Source organism: Nicotiana attenuata, unplaced genomic scaffold (genome assembly GCF_001879085.1).
Source record: "Nicotiana attenuata strain UT unplaced genomic scaffold, NIATTr2, whole genome shotgun sequence".
Taxonomy (NCBI): domain Eukaryota; kingdom Viridiplantae; phylum Streptophyta; class Magnoliopsida; order Solanales; family Solanaceae; genus Nicotiana; species Nicotiana attenuata.
The window spans coordinates 10,499-36,129 of record NW_017671796.1 but is presented as its reverse complement, the minus strand read 5'-3'; the positions used below and the strand labels follow the sequence as shown (position 1 = coordinate 36,129).

Sequence of the window (25,631 nt, the reverse complement as noted above, 5' to 3'; positions counted from 1 at the left end):
CCCCCCACCCCCCCCCCCCACCCAAATACAAACTTTCCAGAAAAATAAAGAAAAAAGGAAATTATAAATTCTCATATCTTGACAATTTGAAGGATTACAAAAATTCACAAGATTATCGCCGCCACGTGCGGTGTCGGAGAGTCAAAGATTTTGACAAAAATTATTCAAAACAAAATAACACGTGTCAGTTAATTATTGGCAATATGACGTGTGATATGGTGCCTATGGGAACAACGACACATTGGTATAGTCGCCCGGCCCGTTACGTAAGCGGCCCGCATCCTTTAAAGACATAATTATCCTTGTACATGGTTTTATTTCCAGCTATATCCTAACCATGTGAAGAGTTGTAACAACGAACAAGATAGGTAATGTTCATGTTCATGCAAACGTTCAGTGTACTTTCACTTGTCGTCTAGTAGTCATTTGGATTATTCAAATTATATGCCTGATTATTTTAAAATTAACACGAGTAATTAATCTGTCAAAATTATTTATAATTTAAATAAGAGAAATAATGTTAAGAAAATATATAGACCACGGGTTCGAACCATAAAAACAGCTAATAATATTTGTATTAAGGTAGACTACCTACATTACACTCCTTGATGTGTGGTCCTTCCTCGGACTCTGCGTAAATGGGGGATATTTTATACATCAAGTTGCCTTTTTTTTTTTATTTCTTGCTAATTTTATATATACATATAACTAAAATCACATATGTAATGGTCTATAATACAAAATTTCTCGAAACATGATTATTAAATAATTAACTATAAGTACCAAAATGACTAATAAAAAACTAACTAATTTCACTATAATGAGATTTAAAGTAGTAAAGTAATGTATAAACTACAAAGTAGAATCATTTTAAAGATTAACTAAATACGTAAATGAATTTAATTTCTTTCTTGGGAATGAAATGGAATGAATGCAATTTTATTTTATTTTCCTTAAGATGAAAGTCATTGATTTCATTTCCGAATTCTAAACACGTTTTCAAAAGTTTGCTTTTTCATTTTTTTTAAAAATGTTTTGAATTCAATGTACATATATAAATTTGAATTTCGGATTGTTTCATCAACACAAATACTTGTCAATAAATATTACGTTTCTCTCGAGAACTAAAGTTTATTTACCAGCATTTATGAATAATAAATATATGAGAATATTACAAATTGCTAAAAGATTTTATTCCTTAACCGTGTTATTTTTGATTATATTTGTATGAATCCATTTCCTGTCCAAAAGTCATGCATGTATTCTTTTCAACTATATAAATATTCAAGTTTTGAATTTCGAAAGATCATAATGAACGTAAATTTTCTGATAGTGGAAGTATGTAATATGCTATTTTGATAATATATATGTTTATAAATGCCAAATTTCTCATCCAAATTAGTCAAGATTTGCCTAAGGATTTTCCCATCATATAAAAAAAACTAACGTTGTACTTCAGATTGCTTCCAATAGTCACCCAATTGATCTATCCTCATTTAAGATAGTTTAGATTTTTTTTTTTTTAAATTTTTTGGAATCGTAAAACTCTAATAAGTATACATTTATTTAGCATAAACGTTGCAACAAAATCACAATAAATAAAAATCAATCATAACTACTCGAACAACATCAACATTTAAAATACAAAAAATAAATTACTTCATACCTAAGGAGGTAAATTTGGTTCTAAACTATAAACACTAACCATAAGAATACTAAGTAACAAAACTTTAATTTAAACGTATGAAAAAAATTATTCTGGTCAAATATTTTGAGTGAACATAACGGCAAAGTTACTGTTTATCCTATCATTTGACTTAATAAATGTGCATGTAGTGACAAATTACAATAAATTCAGACTCTAAAGAAGATTAGATTTAGTTCAATATTCAAAGTTAAAACAATAAGATTAACTTCATAATTACATGCAAAACAAAAAATCAGTTATCAAATAACTCCAAGGTCACATAAATATTCTTTTCCAACTTTATCTCCATATAACAATAATAACAACATAAGAAAACTTCTTTGAAATTGCCGTCCAATTAGCATATCCTAATTAAAAAAAAATTAAGGGAAAACTAATTTTACTTTCTTTATTTGTGTGGTTACGAAGCAGTTTGTTTTTTAAAGAAATTGAATCCAATGGTCAAAAATCTAGAGTAGGAGATCATTTCTTGTAAAAGGAAAAGAAAATTAGAAAAAACTAAATAAAAGCCAAAAATAAAAGGAGTAAATGATACTCAATGGTATTTACACTCTTTGACCTATTTTATGTGATGATATTCTGTTGGTACAAAATTAAAGAAAAAAAGTTTAAACTTGTGATCACCTTATTAAGAACAAAATGATAATATAGCGTTAAATTATTTCTAATAAAAATTATAATTTTGATTGAGAAAGACTAAAAACTAGGTTGTTTACCCTAAAATACGAGTAACAATTAAACTTATATTGTGATTTTAAGGATGTGTGATTTAATAAAATACCAATTGATAAACAAGGAATTAAATATATAAATTGAAGAATAAAATAAGTCAAACCAGTGTGCAAGCCAAATCTCGACCTTGAATTATGACAGTCTCGAGGTGGAATAGTGGGAATAACAAGTTATAAAACAACTTTGATGAACAGTAATAGCTAGAGAGTAAAGTGCACCTATTTCTTATCAGTCAAAAAACGTGTCTTACAAATGAATGGGCTCCCCTTTATATAATAGGGGAGTCCTAATTCCTAAATAAGGTACACTTCTAATTACAGTAGGAAATCATGATTGACAGCTGCCTAACCGCCAAAGGTCAATCCATTCCGCATTTACGCCGTGATCCTCGGGCCGTCGCGGGTATCTTGCTCTTTCTGTTACTGAATCATAACGGTATTATCTCGAGGTATGCCTTCTTGGGACCTCGGCAAATGATTTCGACCTCGACCTCGATATTGGAAAGGAGCCTCGACCCTGAGCTCGGCGTCCTGGCCTCTCAACTTGGTATCACCTTTTCCATCGAAGAACGAAATTGGATAGCCCCAATTTCCACCGTATACATAGGTGTAGCATATAATAAAATGATATAAGGAGAGTAATATTTTTCAAATGTGTACTTTTCCTCGCTTTGCATGTATATTTGAGACATATATTTATAATTAACAATACACTCAATTTAATAATATCTCTATTTTTTTTTTGATTTTTTTTTTGTATAAATTATTCTACGGTTTATAATGAAAAATAAAAAAAAAAAATCAATTTATCACCTGCCTGTCTCTCACATTAAAAAAAACGTGACATCCTCTTATTAGTAATTACCATTGGAAAAGAAAACGTAAAAACTTTGTTTTTCTTTTATTTGTTTAAACCTCAAAACTTTTGTTGATAATAATAATTCCCCGTAAAAAGAGAACCATATCTCTGTCTCTCTCTTTTAATCTTTCGCCACCCACCCACCCACCCACTTACTATTTTCCTTTTTCTCTCTCAAAAACAAAACAAAACCAAACCAAACCTATAACCACAAACCCTTGTTTCACTTTCTCTTCTCTGTTTTTTGTGGAAAATGAAAATGGAGGCTTTGGACCCAAGTGCTGCTTCATGTTTTATGGTGGATGTTGATGATGACCTTCTCAACTTCTCTTTGGAAGATGAAACTGTTTTACTAGATGATGATGAAAAAACAACAAATTCCCTTACCAAACACAAACACCCTTTCTCTTCTTCTTATTCTTCTTCCTTGGATTCTTCAAATCCTGTTCTTAGCCTTCTTCCTTCCCAACAACACCCTGTAAGTCTTATACAGATTTCATTTCACTGCTTTTTTGCTGTTCTTCTCTGCTCTTTTGGCCTTCAAAAGACTCTGGGTTCCGAGTTTTCGCTTGACTCGGTGTAACCCGTGGGTGTTCTGTGGCCAGAAATGTTGTGACTCGTTTTTTGGTGAGTCGACTCGGACGAGTTGACATATGCATTTGCTACGTGTTCCGTATTTAAAACTCATTGGTTTCGACTAATTTGGATACTCTCAATTGTAAATTTAATTATTCCTAGGGTTTGAACGCGAGACTTTTAATTAAAAGGTGAATTAATTTCGATTATATCACCACCTTTTTTATTGCATGGCTGTGTTTTAAGGGAGGTGACTGAGTCAAAACTGGTGGCTCGTCATTTGCTATTGAGTGGCATTTTGGTAAATAATAGTGGGAAAAAGATGGGCAGTTTTAGAACCGGTTGTGATGGAAACGAGAAAGTGGATTGACTGGCTCAAAGTTGGGAGGCGTTAGGAAAAATTATTTTTTTGGACCATTTTGCCCTTGAAACCCTAACGTTACCAAAAGGAGTGCATGACATGGGGCAAGTGTTTGAGAAAAACAAATTCTTTGAATTCTAGATATTATTATTAAAATTTGGCATTCTTTTGTGCTGAAAAAAATGAAAAGTTGTGTTTTTTCGGAAATTAAAATGTGGGGGATAATTTAGGAATTTTGGAATATGTTCGCAACATGTCTTTATGATTGGGCATTGGTTGTCACGATGTCTGAGCTGTTCAAATAAATGCACAATATCCGTTTCAACTTTTATTTCACAATCTTGAAAAGACACTTTTGTCCCTATCATCAATATTTATTTACCACAAGTTTGTCAAAATTGCAAATTGCCCCACTTGACAATTTTGACTTTTATTTTCTTTCTAGATTCCCTCCTAGAAAATAACTAGATTCCCTCCTAATGAAAACACTAAAGCTTATCTTTTCTTAAACAAATTTTTGAAAATTGAACATGAAAATATATATGATTAAAATAATTTTCTAAGCCTTGGTGGATATACCTGTTACCTGTGTTGTTGGGAGGTAGCAGTGCCCAGTAAAATAGTCGAGGTGCGAGTAAGCTGGCTCGAAAATCACTTTTATTGAAAATATAAAAAACTGGAAAATTTGTCGGTTGCTGGCTCACTCAAGATTATTAACATGTTGAATTTTGCAGGAATGTATTGAGGAAGAATTGGAATGGCTGTCAAACAAAGATGCATTTCCAGCAGTGGAGTTTGGCATACTTGCCGATAACCCGAGTATTGTTTTTGATCACCACAGCCCGGTTTCAGTGCTGGAGAATAGTAGCAGCACCTGCAACAGCAGTGGCAACGGCAGCGCTAATGCAAACGCGTATATGAGCTGCTGTGCCAGCTTAAAAGTCCCGGTTAATTACCCCGTTCGTGCACGGAGCAAGAGAAGGCGTAGAAGACGAAGAGGCAGCTTTGCTGACTTGCCAAGCGAGCATTGTATGTTGGTGAACAAACCGAGTTTCAAGATCGTTAAGCAACGTGAGCCATTGCTTTCGTTACCGATGAATTCAGCTAAAAGTGCTAGTATCGGGAGGAGGTGCCAACACTGTGGAGCTGATAAGACCCCACAATGGCGGGCAGGTCCCCTGGGGCCGAAAACACTGTGTAACGCTTGTGGGGTCCGCTATAAGTCAGGCAGGTTGTTGCCAGAGTATCGCCCGGCAAACAGCCCTACTTTCTCGCCGACTGTGCATTCCAATTCCCACCGGAAGGTTTTGGAGATGAGAAAGCAGAAGATAGGAGTGGGAGGAATGATGATTCATGAAGCTTGTGGATATAGGGTAGGTTAGTATTGAGTCGTCGTCTACAGCATCTTTTTGGACAATTTTTCTTCTTTTACCATAGTTAGCATAGACTCTAGGTTTGTTTGTAATGGTCTAGATTGTTAGTGAACCATATTTGTTTTGGTTTTCCATCAAAATCCACTAGGAATTTTGAACTTAGTGTGTTTGATTATGCTTTCAGACAGAATCCAGAAAGAAGAGTTCTTGACAAAGATGTGGTCGGGTTTTTAATTCTACTTACTTACCTTTTCATTTGCATGGATTGGAAATGATACATTTTTGGTTTGTGACTGATCTAAAAGAAAAAAAAAGCAAAGAAAAAAGAGTGTTGTTTGTGGTAGTTGGTCGAAAACTATTTTGCTACCACTGCTAACTAAGCAGTTTAACAGTTGCACAAGCTGCAGTTAGCTCCAGATGGAAGTTTTGAAGGTTTAAGTGTTCCTCCAATTATTTGAGGGGTTTGATCATCTTACTTTGTTTTGCTTCTTTATGTACTGAATGTCTTGTAATATTCTTCTTGTTAGAAGAAAATAAGAGTGGAAGTTGTACAAAGTTCTTGTTATAGTAGCTGTTGAGCAGGCTGTGGGATGAATTATTCTTTTTCTTCCACCTCAGAGGAATAAAGCAGGGAGCTATGACTAACTGGCTGGTGTTTCTTGTTCCTCTTTCTTCTGAACTCTTACTTTCAATGCTCATATGAGCAGGAATATAGACAATGAGTTTGTTTCCAGCAGTGGAGGTGAGACTTAGATGGTTCGGGCATGTGAAGAGGAGAGGCACAGATGCACCGGTGAGGAGATGTGAGAGGTTGGCCCTGGAGGGGAATAAGGAGAGGTAGAGGTAGACCGAAAAAGTATTGAGGTGAGGTGATTAGACAAGATATGGCGTTGCTCCAGCTCACTGATGACATGACCATGGATAGGAAGGTGTGGAGGTTGAGGATAAAGGTGAAGGGTTAGGATAGGTCGTCTAGCGTTGTCCTTGTCAGTAGCTTTTGTACACGAGTTAGCATTATTTATGTATTTTCGTATTTCTTGACTTATATGTTTACTTGTCGTTGCTTTTGTTCTGGCCTTCTGATTACAATTCTCAGTTTTAGTTTTGCATCTTTGTATTTTTGCTTCGGTTTTCTAATTGGTGTGCTTGTTGTTGCCCTTCTTTTATTTTTCCTAATCCGAGGGTTTCTCGAAAATAACCTCTCTGCCTTTTTAAAGGTAGGGGTAAGGTCTGCGTACATTTATCCTCCCCAGACACCACTGGTGGAATTACACTGAGTTTGTTGTTGTTGTAGTTTGTTTCCAGCAGTATAATTTGTATCACTTTATAAGTCTGCTATTCTATATGGATGTATGATTTTCTTGTAGGTTACATTGTTAGTCAACACTGTTGTTTGTTACATTGTTAGTCAATTATGGATATTTGTAACCCTCAAATGTATTCTTTGTTTGGACAAGATTTGACAATGTGTATTACCTCCGGGAGTTTGGTTCTTCAGTGGTAAGAGCACAATGCGTGATGTGTTGATTAGGCACGTGTCAGGAGTTTGAACCTTGATATGGACAAAAGCTCGTCATTTAAGTAAAGGGTATAAAGGCACGCATATTATTCACCGAGTTTCAAACCGTCTGTTAGGATTTCTTGATTATAATTAACAAAATATGACAGTTTCCACCAGTTGGATGTTCAGTATCTGAGTGGAAAAAAATCACCTCCCTTTGAGCAAAAGCAACATCTGTGTAGGAGAACATAGACTTGGTTAACCATTTTTTATCTGTTTATTAGCTCACTTATTAGGTAGAGTAGAAGTGACAATACAAGTGGTATTTTTTTCTATGCTTTTGCATATCAGTGACTTGGATCCTATTTTTATAATGATCATATCTGGCTTTTTCTTTGATCTTGATTGCATAACATTTGCTTTAGTCACTTCCTGTAGATGACATAGGAGTTTTGTTGTGTTCTTGATTTATATAACCCTTCTTGTTTGTAAATTATATATTTTATACAAGATTTTTACAAGATTAGTCAAAGGTGGCTGCACTGATATATATTTATGAGTGGCTGCCATTTTCTTATGGTGTCACTGATATGTGTGCTGTTTACTAATAATGCACTAGTTTATGGTTACATATAATGACAATAATGAGTGATTATAAATTATTAACTAACTAAGAAACAAGCTTATATGCTTCCACGTATTGCAGAATTAAGCAATATGTTGAATTAAGTTATTAAGAGTTGAACACACTGGCGGACCTAGAGTGCCGGGAGCGGGTTCGGCCGAACCCTGTAGCTTTGATTCGAACCCTGTATTTGTCTTAAAAAATATTTTAAATATATATTATAAATTATTAATTTAGAACCCAGTAACTTAAAACGATTAGAATCCCGAACCCATAAACATGAAATTCTGGCTCCGCCTCTACTTAAACACAGTAAGCTATGTTCAATATAGCTTTACAGTCTGTAAGAATATATTATGTGGGAAGTGAAGAGCAGATTTAGAACTTTAGCTATATTCTTCTGGTTGAGAATATGCTATAAAATCTTTGTCACGATTCAATTTAGGACCCTAACCGGCGCTTAGGAGGTAGGGGTTCCAAGCACGTCTTATTGAAATTTTACAGAAGACCGGACAATTTTTTCTATTTCCAGAGCAATCTAGGTTTTTCCTATTTCAGTTAAGTCACATGACACAACAAGTACTTGTCAAAGCAAATCACAATCATAAGTATCCAACTGTCGGTAACCCAATTGGCCAAAATACAATAAGAAAGGTTAATGCATATTCTGCTGGATTTTCTGTAAAATTGTGATATAACCTACTTGGGGTCCTACCTGTAAGTACGGGTCACGATCTTAAATTGGGTGGAGACAATTGTTGGGTGTCACACCATTTTAGTGTAAGATTTGGTATTTTTTTGTTCCAACCCAACACCATTTCTTACACGATTTTGGGGTATGAATAGTGTTACACCAAATTTGATGTAACACTATTCATCAACACCATTATTATTCACCATTACTTTAATATTATCTTTTATTATATAACACTTTTAATTTAACATATTATAATTTTATAATTAACTATAATTTTTATATGATATCTTTATAATATTATTGTATATTTTAATTTTGGTGTATAACTTTTATAAATTAATTTTTGTATATTTTTTATTTTTATATAAAATTATAATTTAATTTTATCATGTTATAATTGTATAAAAATATATAACCATAAAAAAAAATGAAAAGTGCAAAACTGAAATATAATATGTTGTTAATAAATAACACAATACTCATTGATTATCATAAAAATAAATATTTAATATAATGGCGACTGACATAGATTAAATAGAAAATACATTAAATAACGTAATGGGATGAGAGAATTACAACAATAATCTAGTACTTTGGAAGACCGCTTCCAGATCCACCACCAATATCATTAAAATATTGAGTGTATGCTCATTTTGCACTTCGTAATGCATTAATAGAGTATTTATGGTAGCAACATACTAATCTTGTAAGTTGAATATTTATGTAAAAATAATACTAAATTTTACGATAATGTAATATTTATTTAATTATATCTCGTCAATGATTTCATTTTTATTTGAGTTTGTCACGACCCAAAAATCCCTCCGAAGGAGTCGTGATGGCACCTAGTCTCTAAACTAGGTAAGCCTAATATTAACTGAAATTACATTGATATTTACTAACTTTAAATTAAATTACTCTGAACAAATTACAATTTCCAAAACCGGTGGTACAAGTCATAAGCTTTTCTAAGAGTAGTTATACAAAATAATTACGTCACTGTTCCGAAACAAAAGGAACCAATGAAAATAAGTACAACTGAAGGTGACTCCGAGGCCTGCGAACGAGCAGCAGGTTTACCTTGAGTCTCCGCTGCGACGATCCGCACAGCTACTATCGACCAAATACCTGGATCTGTACACAAAAATGTACAGAAGTATAGTATGAGCATACCACAGCGGTACCCAGTAAGTATCAAGACTAACCTCGGTGGAGTAGTGACGAGGAACAGTCAAGGCACCTACTGGTCAAATAAACTGAACAGGATATAACGATAAACTATCGAGATACGATAACAAGGTAATATCAGCAATAGGGAGAAACTCAAACCACAAACAGTAGAAAATAATAAAGGGAAACACAGATGGAAACGAAGATAACCAAGTAAATTAACACCAACATAGCTGGGTCACAGACAAGTAAAATGTACTCAAATAAGAAAGGCGATGACAACTCAATAAATCATATCATTTCTGATGCACAATTCCAGCCATCTCAAATTCGATGTCTCATCTCAAATTCGATGTCACAGATGGAAACGAAGATAACCAAGTAAATTAACACCAACATAGCTGGGTCACAGACAAGTAAAATGTACTCAAATAAGAAAGGCGATGACAACTCAATAAATCATATCATTTCTGATGCACAATTCCAGCCATCTCAAATTCGATGTCTCATATCATAACCTCAATTACCAAACCTTTAGCACACTCGGCACCTCGTACCCACATATTTATATCTCACTTTGCGAAACGACGTTCTCATGTTACTCAGTATATATGGTCCATAACTAATGCAATTAAGATGTTTAAGGAGTCTCATTTACATAACATAAAGTAGAATACGGTTTCTAAACCAACTAGGAACTCAACAAGAAAAGATGAAGTTATTATTAGAAATCATTTGAATAAAAAAAAGTACCATAATAATTAAAATACAACGTCGAATGATTTATTACCTTTAACATGGGATTTAATAAATTAACTTAGTAGAAATTCCTTTTTAAGTAAAATACAACCTCAAACGGTTTAAGGAAATTTAATTGAGAAACTAATTGAGTAAAAAATGTAACAATTATTGAAATTTGAAGTATTGAAATATATATATAAAATATGGAGAGGTATTGTAAACATTATGGATTCCAACACAAAGTCACAACAGTAAAGGAATCTAAACAGTTAAAACACTTAAATTGATAACAACAAATGCAACGGAGACAAAATAATCACAGAAGGAGTACAACTTGCAGAGATAACAACTGGGGATCTCCCAGGATACCGTCCTGTAGTCCCAAATATAAATATCCAGTGGATCTCCCGGGTGTCGTCCCGTAGTCCAACTCATAGTGCGCGGGAATCTCCCGGAATACCGATCCGTAGTCCCAAATATAAATACACAGTACTTGGGGAATCTACCAGGTGCAATCCCGTCGTTCCAATATAAAAGTGCAGGGGGATCTCCCGGAATAACGATCCATAGTCCCAAAGTAAACATGCAGGGGGATCTCCCGGGATACCGTCCCGTAGTCCCAAAATAAACACACAGCAACAACACGAAGAATACTCAAAAACAATCCAACAACCCAATCACAAGGAATTCCACCACCAAGAGTATGAATACACGGCAACAAGAGAATCACAGAAAAACCAAAAAGCGCAATAATCTTAACAAAACAGCAAGGCATATCATGCATGTGATAACTACACCGGCAACCACAACAATTTGGACACATAGCATATATACATGGGGTCATAGAGTAATTTACAATTTAGAGATAACAAACGATAAGAAGAACAATCGCTTCAATTAAGGCAAATAAGGCCAAGTAACAAGTAAGAGTTAGAGGGAAGCTAACAACATCGTATGGAGCATATAGAGGTAAATTAAGCAATTAGGAAACTCAATCATAATGGAATACTTCCCACATAATGAACATAAAGACCTAAGAACCTTAAAGGAAAATTTCCCACAAATAAGTCCGATCACACACTCGTCACCTCGCGTGCACGGACTACAAATAGCATAGAAGACTCAAATCCTAAGGGAGAAGTCCCCCACACAAGGTTAGGCAAGATAATTACCTCAATCCGGCCAATTCAATACTCAGTTTAGCTTTTCCTTTACCAATTCATCAATGCTCGGCTCAATCTAGCCAAAAACGACTTGAATATATCAAACAGTGCAAGAGAAAACCATTTCAATTGACAAAACTATGATTCTTATACAATTTGCAAAAAGTCAACAAAAGTCAACTCCCCGAGCCCGCACCTCGGAACCCGACAAAATTTACAAAAACCGAACACCCATTCCGCTACGAGTTCACCCATACAAAAATTATCTAATTCCGATACCATTTGTTCATTCAAATCATCATTTTACATTTTCGAAAGATTTCATAATTTTCCCAAAATTTTCCTTTAGATTCTCATGAATTTGATGTTAAATCTAAGATATAATCAAAAAATATAGTTGGAAATTGATTAGAGACACTTACCCAATAATTTGGAGAAGTTTAGGTCTTTGGAAAATCGCCCATGGAGGTTTAGGGTTTGAAAAAATTTAAAAATGGGTGAAAATCTCGTCAAAAACCTCACTTAACAGGCCTCAGATGTCGCATTTGCGACCAGGGGTTCGCAATTGCAAACCGTCACAAATTGCAAACAAATCAGGGTTGGCAGAAGTCACATTTGCGACAAAAAGTTCGCATTTGCGAACTGGGCATCGCAAATGCGAGGTAAAAGTTCGCATTTGCAAACACACCAGAAACCAACAATTTTTCCCGACACGAAAATGAGCATAACTTCCTCATACGATGTCCAAATTCGATGATTCTTTTTCCTATGGCTCCGTAATTTCGATACGGATCTAATGATTTAATAAAAACTAAATTTGGATCTCATTTACTCAATGTGATATTATTTTTGCTTGAAGAAACGACGATGAAGCATCCAAAAACAAGCACAACATAGCCTAAACCTATCCGAAACTCACCCAAGCCCTCGGGGCTCCAAACCAAACATGCACGCAAGTCTAAAAACATCATACGGACTTGCTCGTGCGATCAAATCATCAAAATAACATCAACAACTACAAATTTAACCTCAAAACTCATGATTTTCTCAAGGACACTCAAATTTTCTAATTTTTTCAACCGGGCGTCCAAATCACGTCAAATCAATTTCGGTTTTCACCAAATTTTACAAATAGGACTTAAATATCATAACAAACTTGTACCAAACTCCGGAACCAAAATACGGTCCTGATATCAACAAGTTCAAACATTAATTCATTTCTTTATTTCCTTTAAAAACCAGCACAACAATTTTCTTCAAAAATTATTTTCTAAGGCTAGGGACCTCGGAATTCAGTTCCTGGCATACCCCTAAGTCCCATATTTTACCGCAGACCTCTCGGGATCGTCGGAACACAGATCCGGGTCCATTTACCAAAAATGTTGACCAAAGTCAACTAAAACCAAATTTTCAACTCTAAAAATTTCTATTTCTCATATTTTCACATAAAAGCTTTCCAATTTCATGCCCCGACTGCGCACGCAAGTCGATTCACATAATATGAAGCTGCTCGTGACCTCAAACTGCCGAACCGGCTGCAATTGCTCAAAACAACCAGTCAGGTCGTTATAGTTGGTGTTGGGAACGACATCGGGAGTTTGGATCTTATTTACGAATGGAGCCTCCAACGTAAAAGGGTCTAGTCTCGGGTAATTCTAATCATGCCCTCGGGGGAAACCCTAAGGCAGGCAATTAGAACTGTACCATTAACTAATAGTGAAACCGAGTACGAGACTTTGGTGGCAGGACTTGAACTAGCTCGGGGACTTCCGAGGTCATTGAGATAAAGTGCGACTCCCACCTGGTGGTAAATTTAGTGTATGGAATTTTCGACACAAAAGAGGAATGCATGCATCAGTATTTGAACAATGTTCAAGCGTTACTGGCATGATTCAGAGATTGGTCAGTCGTCCACATTCCGAGGGAGAAAAATGTGGAAGCAAACGTGTTATCTAATTTGGGGTCATCCACGAAGATGAAAGGATATGATTCTGGTACAGTCGTCCAACTACTGCATTTGGTGTTAGGGGTGGACGGCTATTGTGAGGTAAACTCGTCCAAATTGATCTGGGACTGGAGGAACGAGTTCATTGAATATCTCAGACATGATAAATTACCCGAAGACCCAAAAACGTCCCGGGCATTACAGACCAAAGCAGCTCGTTATTGCCTTATTGATGGACAGTTGTACATGAGGTCGTTCCAAGGACCATTGGCTCGGTGTCTAAGGGCCACGAAGGCGGATTACGTGATGAGGGAAGTCCACGAATGAGTCTGCGGAAATCATTCCGGTGTGGACTCGTTAGTTCTCAAGTTGGTCAGGGTCGAATATTATTGGCCCTGGATGGAGCAGGATGCAAAGGCATTCGTACAAAAATGCGAAAAATGTCAATGTCACATACAGTTAGTGCATTAACCAGCAGAACTTTTGCATTCAGTGGTGTCTCCATGGCCATTCATGAAATGAGGGATGGACATAGTTGGTCATTTACCACCGAGTCCCGGGAAGGTAAGGTTCTTTTAAGTTTTAACTTATTATATGGGTTGAAGCAGGTCCTTACCAAAAGATCGTAGAACACGAAGTGTTGACCTCATATGGAACCACGTAATCTGCTGATTCGGTATACCAAAGGAGATTACTTGTGACAACGGGCCGCAGTTCGTGGGTTCAAAAGTCACTAAATTCTTGGAAGGGCTAAAAAGCAAACGAATTACACCTTCACCATACCACCCGAGTACTAACGGGCAGGCCAAATCAACTAACAAAATAATCTTTAGAACCTTAAAAAGAAGCTAGAAGACGCTGAGGGCAAATGGCTAGATGAACTACCGAGGGTGCTGTGGGAATATCGGACAACGGCAAAGTCGGGCACTGGTAAAACACCTTTTTCTCTCATATACGGCTCGGAGGCTCTAATAGCGATACAAGTGAGGGAGCTGACATTGAGGATTTCCCGAGCAAAAGAAGAAGCAAATAATGAAGCGTTGCAGGTGAAGCTAGATTTTCTTGAGGAACGCTAGGACCTGGCATATGTGAGGATGGTGGCCCAAAAGAAAAGGATGGAAAGGTATTACAATCCCAGGGAGAATCTCCGTTATTTCAAAGTGAGAGATCTGATTCTAAGGAAGGTAACTCAGAACACTTGGGAAGTCAACACCGGGAAGTTAGGACCAACGTGTGAAGGTCCTTACCGGATTTCAGTTGTCATCGGTAAAGGATCGTATGAGTTAGAAAATCATGACATAGTCAAACTACCAAGCAATTGGAACATGACTCACCTCAAAAGGTACTATTTCTGAGGATTGCCAGTATTGAAAGTATGTGCTGCTCCATTTTTTTTTCCTTCGATTAGTTTTTGTCACAATTGGATTTTTCTAGCAATTTCTACGAAGGGAGGATCATCGGCAAAGGCAAGACCTTTAAATATCAAGGCACTAAAGTTGGATGGTTAAATAACTTTTTGCCCGATGGCAAGCCTCGCCTTCCATTATTCAAAAAGATTATTTAACCGTTCACAAGTTGTCCCCACCGATGAAGCAGCAGTATGAATACGAGACTTTCAGTGTTCGAATCCTCATACTTAGCATTCGAGCACTGGGGGGAATGTATGATACGGCACCAAGGGTGCAACGAAAATCAGGGACTCTAAGAATCGGGATTGATGTCTTATCAGGACCGGGGACTGCATGATCAGTCACGTAGAAATAAGTTGTACAAATTACCCACATGCATTGGCAACTTTATTTAAGCAAATGAATGCCTATGTACTTTTAAAGATATAGGAAATAAAACAAAGTCCTTTTATTTTTATCTTATTTCTTGTCCAAATGACGAGTTAAATTTATCATTTGAAAGTCGACAAAAACTTCAAATGGTTGTACCGTAATAAATTGGAGACACCCTCTTCAAGAGAACCGTAAACATAAGGGCCCTGTCTTATGAAACCCTCATAGTAAAGGGTAAATTTCGGAAGAGTTTATGCCTGAAATAGGAAGTTATCAGATAAAATAATATACCCGAAGTTTTATCAACTAAACGTAAAAAGTGTATTTTTGCACAACACTTAAGCAAAAACTTCTTTTATTTATTAAACGGCGAACTTAGCAAAAGTTTCGGCATAGTTACAAAACATGAAAGAAAAAATGATACATTATTCATCAAAACCCAAAGGGAGAGAAGGGTCTACATTTCCCCCAGTAAAAGAAGGAGGATCCGCTATCGGTTTGGGGCCTTGATCTTCTTCAGTCTCTCATTCGGTTCCCAAAATACTCGAAACTAGTATTCGAGGAGTCAGTTGCAGGAGGCCGAGCAGGAAGATTTTCACGAGCAGTCAACGACAACTCCGGGCTCTGGCAATGTAATCTTCGATATCTGCAATGCCGACTTTGGCCTCTTCCAAAGTCTTCCTCTTCATATGATATATAGCATAGGTCTTCACGAATACGAGGGAATCTGCTCGCTCCTGGAGTTTATTGATTTCGGCCTAGAGCTCCTCTCTTTCAGCCTCCATGGCACTAAGGCAGGAATCAAGCTCAAAATTGGTGGTTGAGTGAAACCAGTTCTGCTCCATGACTCTCTTGAGCCTCTCTTCAATTTTTTCCTTCATCTCCTCGACGGCATTGGCCTTCTCGATTTTGGAGCATAAATTGGCCTTCAGAATATTAATTTGCTCCTCGAAGGCGGACTTGTGCTCGGCAGCAGCGATTACGGCATCATGAAGTTCGGTCCACTTAGCCTTAGCCTCTTGAAGCTTTTCAGGTAATTGGGCAGCTTCTTTGCTGTGGGCCATTCTATCTTGCTCAGTTTGCTCTAACTGGTCCCCTAGCTCATCCATTTGTGCAACTTTAGCCTCCAGCATCGGGAGGCGTGCGAAAAGTTGGTTCCTCTCAGCCAAAAGTTGATACCCCTCGGAAGCATGTCCTTGTTTATCCAGAATCAACCTTTGCAGGCCCTCAGAAGCAAAGAAGTTAGCCTAACAAAGGGGTTAAAGTTAAGGTTGTTATGGCAACACATAAACGGTAAAGAAGATAGAAGGGAATTAGGATGATACTTGTGCTGCATTGTGCCTGTTGTTGTTTATCAGCCACTCCCCAGAAAGGGAGCCCATCTTTTTCCAATCCTTCTCTGAAGCCAGTGGCTTCGGGTAATTAGCAAGCTTCACCGGTTCGGATAAAATATGACACTCTTTCAAAATCGAAAGAGTGGCACTTCACCTCCCCCGAGGATCTTGGAAGAGTTGAGTAATTGTTCCCCACGTTCCCGTGGTCGGGATACCAAGGAGAAGAATCATTCCTTTCTTGAGCAGCTGGTACTGGTGGAGTTGATGCAATTGATATAGGTGGTAAAGGAGCAGCTGGCATCGGTGGGCATGAAGCTGTTGGTATAGAAGGAGAAGAAATAGTTGTGGCAGAAGGGATGGTAATTATTGCTTGCTCAGTGGTTGAAGGCAGAAGAAGCTTAGGGTCCGAATTCCTTTGACCTGAGACAACAATGGGGGCCGGAAAGCGAGAGCCAACATTCTCAACCAAGCCCATCTCGCCCCAAAGTGATTGAACTTCATGTGACGATAGGTTTTGAAGCTCCCCCGGCTGAGCATCTGGTTGAGCTTATGAAGATTCTTTTCTCCTTTCAAGGGGAACATCTTCATCACTGGCTTCCCCTTCATTAACGAGGACCACTGTGACCGGCTCGGATGATATTTTCTTTACTCTCTTCTCCTAAGTCCCAATCAATGAGAAATGTCTTCTCTTTGATTTCTTGTTTTCGGACAGGGGGCTCCGAGAGGAGGCACCCTCATCGGAGGCTCGGGCAGATCCACGAACTCTGCTTCAGGCAAGGGCATTTTGCAACACCTTCCCGGCCTCCTCGGGGCCATCTAGGATATCGACATCGAGGCACACAATAGAACCCCTCGGGAGTTCTATATGGAACAAATGAGTTAGTTAGCAATTTATTCGTAAGATGGTTATGTTCGAGTAAGAATGAAAGAAAGGAGAATTTTTGCGTACCATGGTGCTTGGTCATCTACCCGTAATTTGGTGCCATTTATTTCCATCGGCCGGTTTTCGGATTCGTAATATCCAGAATTTTTACTTCTTCACTTTTACTACTCTCACAATCATTCTCTTTCTCTGAACTTCCTGAGCCTTTTTTACAGCATTCAGCTTTCTCAGTAAGAACATTAGCTCTTTTACCACCATGTCGTCTTCTTCTTCCCTATTTCCAATTTACAACTGTTAACGAAAACTTTTTTTTTCTTATATACTTTAATTTTAAAAATTGCAAAATTGTAAACAAAAATGTATCCAACTTAAAATAGAACACATATTTTGTCACACATTATATTCCATTAGTCTATGTTCAATGTGATGAACTAATAATTTGCCAAGAAGTATATGCATTTAATAATTCAAAAATTATGTACCCTACTATTATAATTCGGGTATTATAATTTCGGCATAAATTTATTAACAACCCAAAAGACCCTTATTTGTAAATGTAAAAGTAACATTATTTTATTCTAATTACTGCAAACGGTTAAAACTGTCATTCCAAATTTTTTTTATATTAGAAGTGCGAGTACAGTAGGTGAAGCATGCACCGTCGACTTGCCTGCTTGCCGGAGGGCAAGTTCGTCTTCACAGTGTTATTGTGCTATGCAAAATTCATGTGGTATCTGTCGATGCCCCCTTTTTCTAAAGGCGAAATCGAGTTTACGACATTTGGGCAGACAACTCTATTCCTTTTGGAAATTTGGGTTTGAGATTTAGAAGAGTCGCCACCTAATGATTAAGTGCATTAGGACACTAAGGATTTAAAAGAAAGAAGAACCAGAGAATGGGTAAGGGCTTGAAATTATCTCAGGGAGAAGGTGTTAGGCACCCCCAAGATCCACTAGTGTGGTTCCCGGCCATGTTACAATTGTGACTTTAAAACAAGTAAACATACAAGACAACTTCCACATAACGATTACAAGTAGGAATGTATAGAGGTTAAATAAACATGCTGAAGTAAGGAAATAAGTGGTTTCATAGTTGTTTTAAAGAATGTATAAGTGCAAAAAATAAGGATCAAATAACGAGTGCAAACAATCAGACAAAAGAAGTGAAATGGGCGGAAGTTTAAAAAGAAAACAGTGCTGGAAATTCAAAGAGGTTTTAAATGATTTGAAGCGAAATACAAGGTTTAAAGAACTGGAAACTGACATTTTAAAGAAAACAATAACGAAAGTACATAAGGAGGGAGGGGGGTCCTAGGTTTATAAATAACATAGATCATCCACGCAACACCCGGTAACCAATTATACGCGTGGTGTTATCGCGTGATCATCATATCCATGTCTACCCTTCCCACCCCATTAAGGTATTAAAGCGCGGAATAGTATCGTTATTTATTGCATGCTATTACCCGTCCCGATCCTATCAGTCCCGGAGGCATTGAGAGTACTAATCCTAAAGAGGAGGGAGTTGGGGCTTTTCAGAAGTTTTAAAAGGATAAAAGTCTAGGCGACAAACAAAAACACATAATCAAATAGGGGAGAAGCAAACATCAGTTAAGGCTCAAACAGGCCTCCTCACTTAAAGGCAAATATATAGCACGACTTCAAATACTGGTTATGGTCTGAATTAAGTTTAAAAGCATTAGGACAGGTTAATTTATCACATATTTCTCAGATGAGGAGTCTGAATTAGCCTTGTCTGGTTGTAGTTATCAGAGCTGACACAGTTAATTAAAAACCTAATGGTTTGCCTAAGTGAGACCTATAGGCATGATATCTAGCGGAGCGTACTGATTTTAAAGAAAGGATCACTGGTTTTATAGACAAAAGATCTGCAGATTTTAAACGAACTTATGACTGGTTTTAAACGTACAGATAAAATAGACGAGGCTGATTCGATTGATTATTCCTATAGGCAAGTTATCTAAGCGTTATTGGTTTTAAACGATTACATAGATACAAGAGTCTTATAGGCATGGTATCTAGAATGAAGTTGATTATTATTAGACCTATGATTGTTTGCCTAATGACAGGTATATGCAGAAGTGCAGAAAAGAAACCTATGATCATGATTTCTATATGCAGAAATGCAGGGACTTAGAGACAGGATTTCTATATGCAGAGATGCAGAAATAAATGACCTATAGGCATACTGTCTATGTGAATGCAGGAATTAAAAATCCTATAGGCAAGTTATCTAAGATGAGAATGCAGAAGTTTATAGGTAACCTATAGGCATGTTGTCTATGTGAATGCAGGAATTAAAAAAATCCTATAGGCAAGTTATCTACCCTTTGCATACAATCATTCCCATCCCTTTCCACTAGTCGTCCCCAATAGTTATTACAATTATTACAGTCCAAAATGAATCGGAAGAGTAAGGAAATAAAATTACATCAGAAGTTCCAACTACAACAAAACAGCCTAATTCAGACTCAAATTCCAACAATATGAGATAAACCAACTTCCAGGATCAAAACTTCCAAAAGCCTTTCTCATCCTTTGGGTGTGTCAAAGTTCCAAGGAGCTTTATGAACTCCAGGCAGTGCTTACACCCAATTATATTGCAGAATTAAGGTTATGGTGCAGTGTGGAATAGCCAGCCCTCGAATGTCCAAGTTCAGAGGGAGCTCCAGGTCCCAAAGCAAGGCTCATAAGAGAGGAGCAGAACTTAGGAGTCTAAGAATAAGTGTAAGTGCATGGGGGGGGGGGGGGGAATTAGGAAAGCCATGGCAGGCTGGTGGTTATGCCCAGCAATTGGGAATGCTGGCACACCCCTGACCAGCCTGTCAGCCAAAACTTGGGAGTTAGGATCCATTGAGTATCACGTTCTGACCTGGGCAATAATTTGGGTACTACAAGGCCAAGAACCTTAACTCAGACACATAGAGGGGAATGGGGGGTAGGGATTTACAATAGAAACAGATGCAAGGAAGGAACATATTAGCATAAATCATTGAATTATGCGCAGTAAAGTAAACAGGATTGCAGAAACTGTAAGTAAACACATAGGGGTGAGGCAGGAATGTTAACTCAGAACATACTAGTTTCAGAAGAAATAAGTAAAAACAATAGTCTTGAAAAGGCCAAGTTGCAAGCAAAGCAATTCCAAAAGATCCCAAGCAAAGCAGAATATCGAATTCAAAACAGTATTGCAAGTGTGCAAGTATTTTAAAAGACTAGTGGTGTGAAGGTTGTGTGAAGAATGAAGTCGTGTCCTAAAAGTGCAGAAGGGCAGTCCCTTTTATAGTGCAGAGAAACAAGTAAGAAAGGCAAGGAAATATCATTGAAATCAGTCTCCCTTTGGTTAAGGGATTCTGATTCCAACGGGTAAAAGCCAGTTAAGGAAAGAAATTTTAACTAAAACCTTTCAAAGTAGCACAAAAGGGGTAAATACATAGAAGTTATTTAAGGAAAACAATCAATAGTACACGGTTTGTGCCAAATATGGCAAGGGAATCAATGGAACAGCCATGAAACAGAAATTACAAGTTCAATTTGAATGAACCAAGTCAAGAAAGGTAAAGGGGGTTCAATCGAAGAAAAATCAGTGACAATTCGTCAGCCTTATTAAAAGGATTTCAGAATCAATCAATTAGTTGGTAAAAAACCTTTTGAAAGAGAAATAAAGCATACCAATCAAGCAGAAGAAATCGTCAGGTTACTTAGAAAAGAGTCTAACATCGAAAGCCTTAGAGTCACAAGCAAAAGGGATTCAAGTTCAGTTGCGGACTCATAGTGAGTCTGAAAGCCTAGGGTCCCAAAGTGGAGCCCTAATACCACTTGCCAAAGAAACCCCCAAATCCTAGGGTTTCGAATTGAGTCAGACATAGAGGTGAGAAAACAGGTCATTGAAAGAGGCTCAGAAGTCTTTTCCAAAGACTGATGAGAGACAAACACACACGATAGGAAGAACACTGATTCAAGGTCATGAGAACACGTTTGAGAAAACTCGGAATTTAAACAAGTTCAGAAGAAAGAGATGATACGAGTTTTAAACAAAAGTAGATGAAATATGCTAAGCAGGAACACAAACAGAGTTCAGTAAAGTGAACAAAATCAAAGAACTCAACTATAAACACATATAGCAAACAACACGGATTAACATGCGAGTACAGGAATAACAACAAAAATAGAAGAATCTTGCATAATAGAAAGAGAAACAAAGAGCAACCTCATGCGTAGTAGAAAAGAAAACACACGAGCCTAACATAGATGATCAAACATAAAGAAAGAACAGAAAGAATCAGAAAGATATTTGAAGAAACTTTTTCAGAAACCCTAAAATCGAAATTGAACGATTTTGAAAAGGAAATTTGGGGAAAAGCTTTCAAGTAAAGCCCAGACATATCACAGATCTAAGAAAATAAGGAAGTACGGAACCTCAGACGGCTTAGAGTTGCAGAGAAAACCCTAGAAATGAGAAAGGTCTTGAGGAGAGTCAGATCCTGAGTCGAAAAGACTCATATTGCTTGAACATGCCGGAATAATGGCCGGAGAAGCCATAAATCTACAGATTTGAGAAGGATCTGAAGAGGGCCATCAAATTCGGGCTTCAAACCTTGAATAGCTTAGGTCTGATGGTGAGAAAGGATGAGTACAGACCGTCCATGGTCGGAGACGCCATGGATTCCGGTGGAAACATGGTGAGATAAGGGGTCGGAGACGATTAGGGTTCCAGGAGGGTTCAAGAGAGTTTGAGAGACGAGGGGGTTCAAAGGCGGCTGATAGGTGGAAGTGATTAGGGTTTGGGGGGGTTTGGAAATTAAAAACGAAAGGGGGGAATTGTGGCTGCTGATCAAAATGATCAATGGCCTGGATTGAATATGAGCCGGGCGGGTTTTTTAACTGGGTCAGGGGTCGGGTAATTTAGGGATTGGACTGGTCCGATTTGGGGACTGAAATTGGGCCAATTTGAGGTTAAAATTGAAAGGTAAAAAAGGCTGTAATTGAAATAGAAATAGGCTAAATGTTAAATAGCCAATTTTCCCCTTTTATTTTATAAAAATAGCAATAAAGATTTTAAAAGTAAATTAAAAACACTGAGCCAACAAATACTATATAAATATTAATCTAAAAATACTGGAAATAATTTTATAATTATAAAATGCCATTAATCGTAAAATAGGCTATAATTGCAATTACATGCAATTTAGCTTTAAAAATGCCAAATAAATTTGTAAAAATATACAAAAATCACGTTAATTATATTTTGGTATAAATATGAGAATATAAATAAATTATTCACCAAAATGATAATCTTGGGAATAATTATTGGATTTTGTACTGCTAAAAATAGATAATAAATTGATTTTAAAATCTTTAAAAATTAGGGAAAAATACCAACACTCTTGGGCATGCTTATATATGCATGTTCATGCTATTTTGAAAGTATTTTTCATATAAAAGTATATAGGGAAAAAATTGGGTATCAACAGCTGCCCCTCTTTACCGGGGAAGGATGAAAGAGTTGTCAGGTAAAGATATGATGGCCAATTTTGACCGAATGAAACGATATGAAGAATTTTGACCGAGCTCTGGCTCCTGAGCTGGCTACATATCCCTGGTCTTACAGGAATCAGGCCATATCTAGTTCAGGACCCATTGGCGGAATATGCCGATGGAGATTTTCGAAAAGCAGACGCGATGTTCAGGTTGAGAAGGATGGCCAGAGTCTGATAGGCTGCGGGAACTGGAGCGGGATTGATCCTGCCGAGACGGCCGTTGCTAGCCGGTGTACCTGCAAATGAATAATACCAACATATATTGTGCGTAAATTTAAACATGATGCAAGTTCCTGTTGGACCATGAATGCTGTCTTTGGACGGTTAGGATGACGTCCTCGACTACGGTGTCCTGGGCCATGAAACACATAATAAAGGATTCGCAGGCTATGAAATGATGCTCTCGGGCTATGAGAATGATGCCTCCGAACCATGATGCCTTTGAATAATGCGATGCAGAGATAAAAGTGGGGTCCTCAGGCCATGGCATGATGTTCTCGGGCTATGAAAATGGTGCCTCTGAACGATGACGCCTTCGGATGATTTTGGCGATCTTTCAGCCCATGAAATGCAGGATTTGGCGATCTTTCAGCCGATGCAAGTTTTAATAAAATGGCGATATTTTAGCCGATGTAAAGTGTAAATATAAATGGCGATCTTTCAACCGATGCAAGACTTAAATAAGGTGGCGATATTTCAGCCGATGTAAAGTGTAAATATAAGTAGAGCCGTCAATATGGGCTTAGCCCGTTGGGCCAGCCCAACCCAGCCCGTGATTTAGCAGGGCTGGGCTAAAATATTTGGAGCCCGTTTAAAAACGAGGCTTTTAAGCCCGGCCCGAGTAAGCCTGTGGCCCGTGAGGCTTGACAGAGGCTGGGCCGGGCCGGCCTGTGGGCCTAATAAAATATTTATTTAAAATATATAAAAAATAAAAAGTATATTGCCTTTAGAGATGGAAAGTCAGAATTGGATCTTTACTAAGAGGAACCAAAACTTGATCTTGAGAAGTTTCAAGAGATGGATGTTGTCATGTATTGGAAGGACCATTTTAGAAAATATCCCGATCTTTCAATGAAGGTGCGTGATGTACTTAGTATTCTTATTACCATTGTAGCATCGGAATCAACATTTAGCATCGGTGGTGTGTTCTTACAAAGTACAGAAGTTGCATTTATTATGAAAATGTCCAAACACTTGTTACTACTCGAAATTGGCTGCACAGGTTTTCCAAAACTCAAACTTGTAATATTTTTTTATGTGAATTTAAATATTATTAATTTTTAAAATTTAATTATTTTTAATATTTAACTAATTAATATTGCATATGAATTGTAGATGAAAGTGAAGATGTTAAGACAACCTTGTCACAAGCGGATTCAAATGTGTTTGATGTAGGATGATGTGTTGGATATCTCATAAGTATCACGAACGTTCTCTTGAATAGTTTGTTTTAAATTTTGACTTTTAGTGAATGAAATATAGTCTTGTCTTTTACTTTTTTTAGTATTTATTGTGATATATTGGAACAATATAAAAAGTTATTAAGTTTTCCAACAAGATATTTTTTAACTTGAAATAATTATCTTTTTTTAGGTTAGAACTTAAAGAAGAAATATAAAATTATATTTTTAAAAATGATGGGCTGGCCCGTGGGGGCCCGCGGCCCACATAGGACTGGGATAAGTTGACCATTATAAGGCCCATCAAAATAATGGGCTAGCCCAGCCCGGCCCATATTGACAACTCTATTAACATCGTTCTCTTTTCTTTTAAAGGAGGGTTACAGCCACTTGCAATAAATAAAATTACTGATCTTTTCAGAAGTGAATATTCCTGAATTTATTCCAGATTGATAGAAAAGGTTGGTGATAATTTCTATGTGGATATCTTATTATGCTTTTTTAAGAAAATCTAATCAGGTAATAATTATGTAATCAAATTGTTCATCAACTACTTAGATAATAATGCTTTGACTTACTAAGAGGTGGAGAACATGTACCATCATCATTAACTTCATTCAGAATCAATCACTCCCTCCGGTCCACAATAAGTGACCATTTTGTTTTGAGCACGCCCGTTAAGAAAATACTAAATTCTATACAAAAATATCTAGTATGACTAAATTATCCTTAATTAAATATTTAATGTGAGGAGTAAGAAAACTTCTTAGGGTAATTTTGTAAAAACAAATTGAATTTTTTCTTGATTATATAATGGACACTTATTTTGGACCAAAATAAAAAAGCAAATTGGTCACTTATTATGGATCGGAGGGAATAAGAATTTAATAAGACTTCAAATCGAGGGCGGAACTAGAGCATTAACTACAGGTTCGGATGATCTCACTAGTTTTTGCTTAGATCTTGTAGTTGAAAGTTCATTAAATATGTATGCATACTTGACTGTGAAACCAATAACTTAGATGAGCTATTAGTTCAATGTCATATTCAGAACTCATAAACTTCAAATTCTCATTTCGACTTTGCTTCAAACTTTGATCGTGTGGTGTTTTACCTTTGAGGACCACGGTTTATATTTATTTTGGGGATTAATCTTTGACTTTTTGGAATTATATATATATATATATATATATATATATATATATATATATATATATATATAT

At 36.9% G+C, this 25,631-nt stretch overlaps 1 protein-coding gene across 1 annotated transcript; it reads left to right on the top strand.

Annotated features, from left to right (window-relative positions):
• The first annotated feature begins 3,407 nt into the window (after positions 1–3,407).
• LOC109210268 (GATA transcription factor 1-like) lies at positions 3,408–5,898 on the top strand. The gene is made up of 2 exons (XM_019373661.1): positions 3,408–3,776; positions 4,970–5,898. Exons 1-2 carry the CDS (start codon positions 3,552–3,554, stop codon positions 5,615–5,617), a joined length of 873 nt encoding a protein of 290 aa, XP_019229206.1. The 5' UTR covers positions 3,408–3,551; the 3' UTR covers positions 5,618–5,898.
• The last annotated feature ends 19,733 nt before the right edge of the window (positions 5,899–25,631 follow it).

What these genes read in the sequence shown, in the direction of transcription:
- LOC109210268 (XM_019373661.1), top strand. Translation starts at nt 3,552, where the DNA reads ATGAAAATGGAGGCTTTGGACCCAAGTGCTGCTTCATGTTTTATGGTG. An exon ending in TTCCTTCCCAACAACACCCT is followed by an intron (nt 3,777 to 4,969) that starts GTAAGTCTTATA and finishes TGAATTTTGCAG; the next exon opens with GAATGTATTGAGGAAGAATT.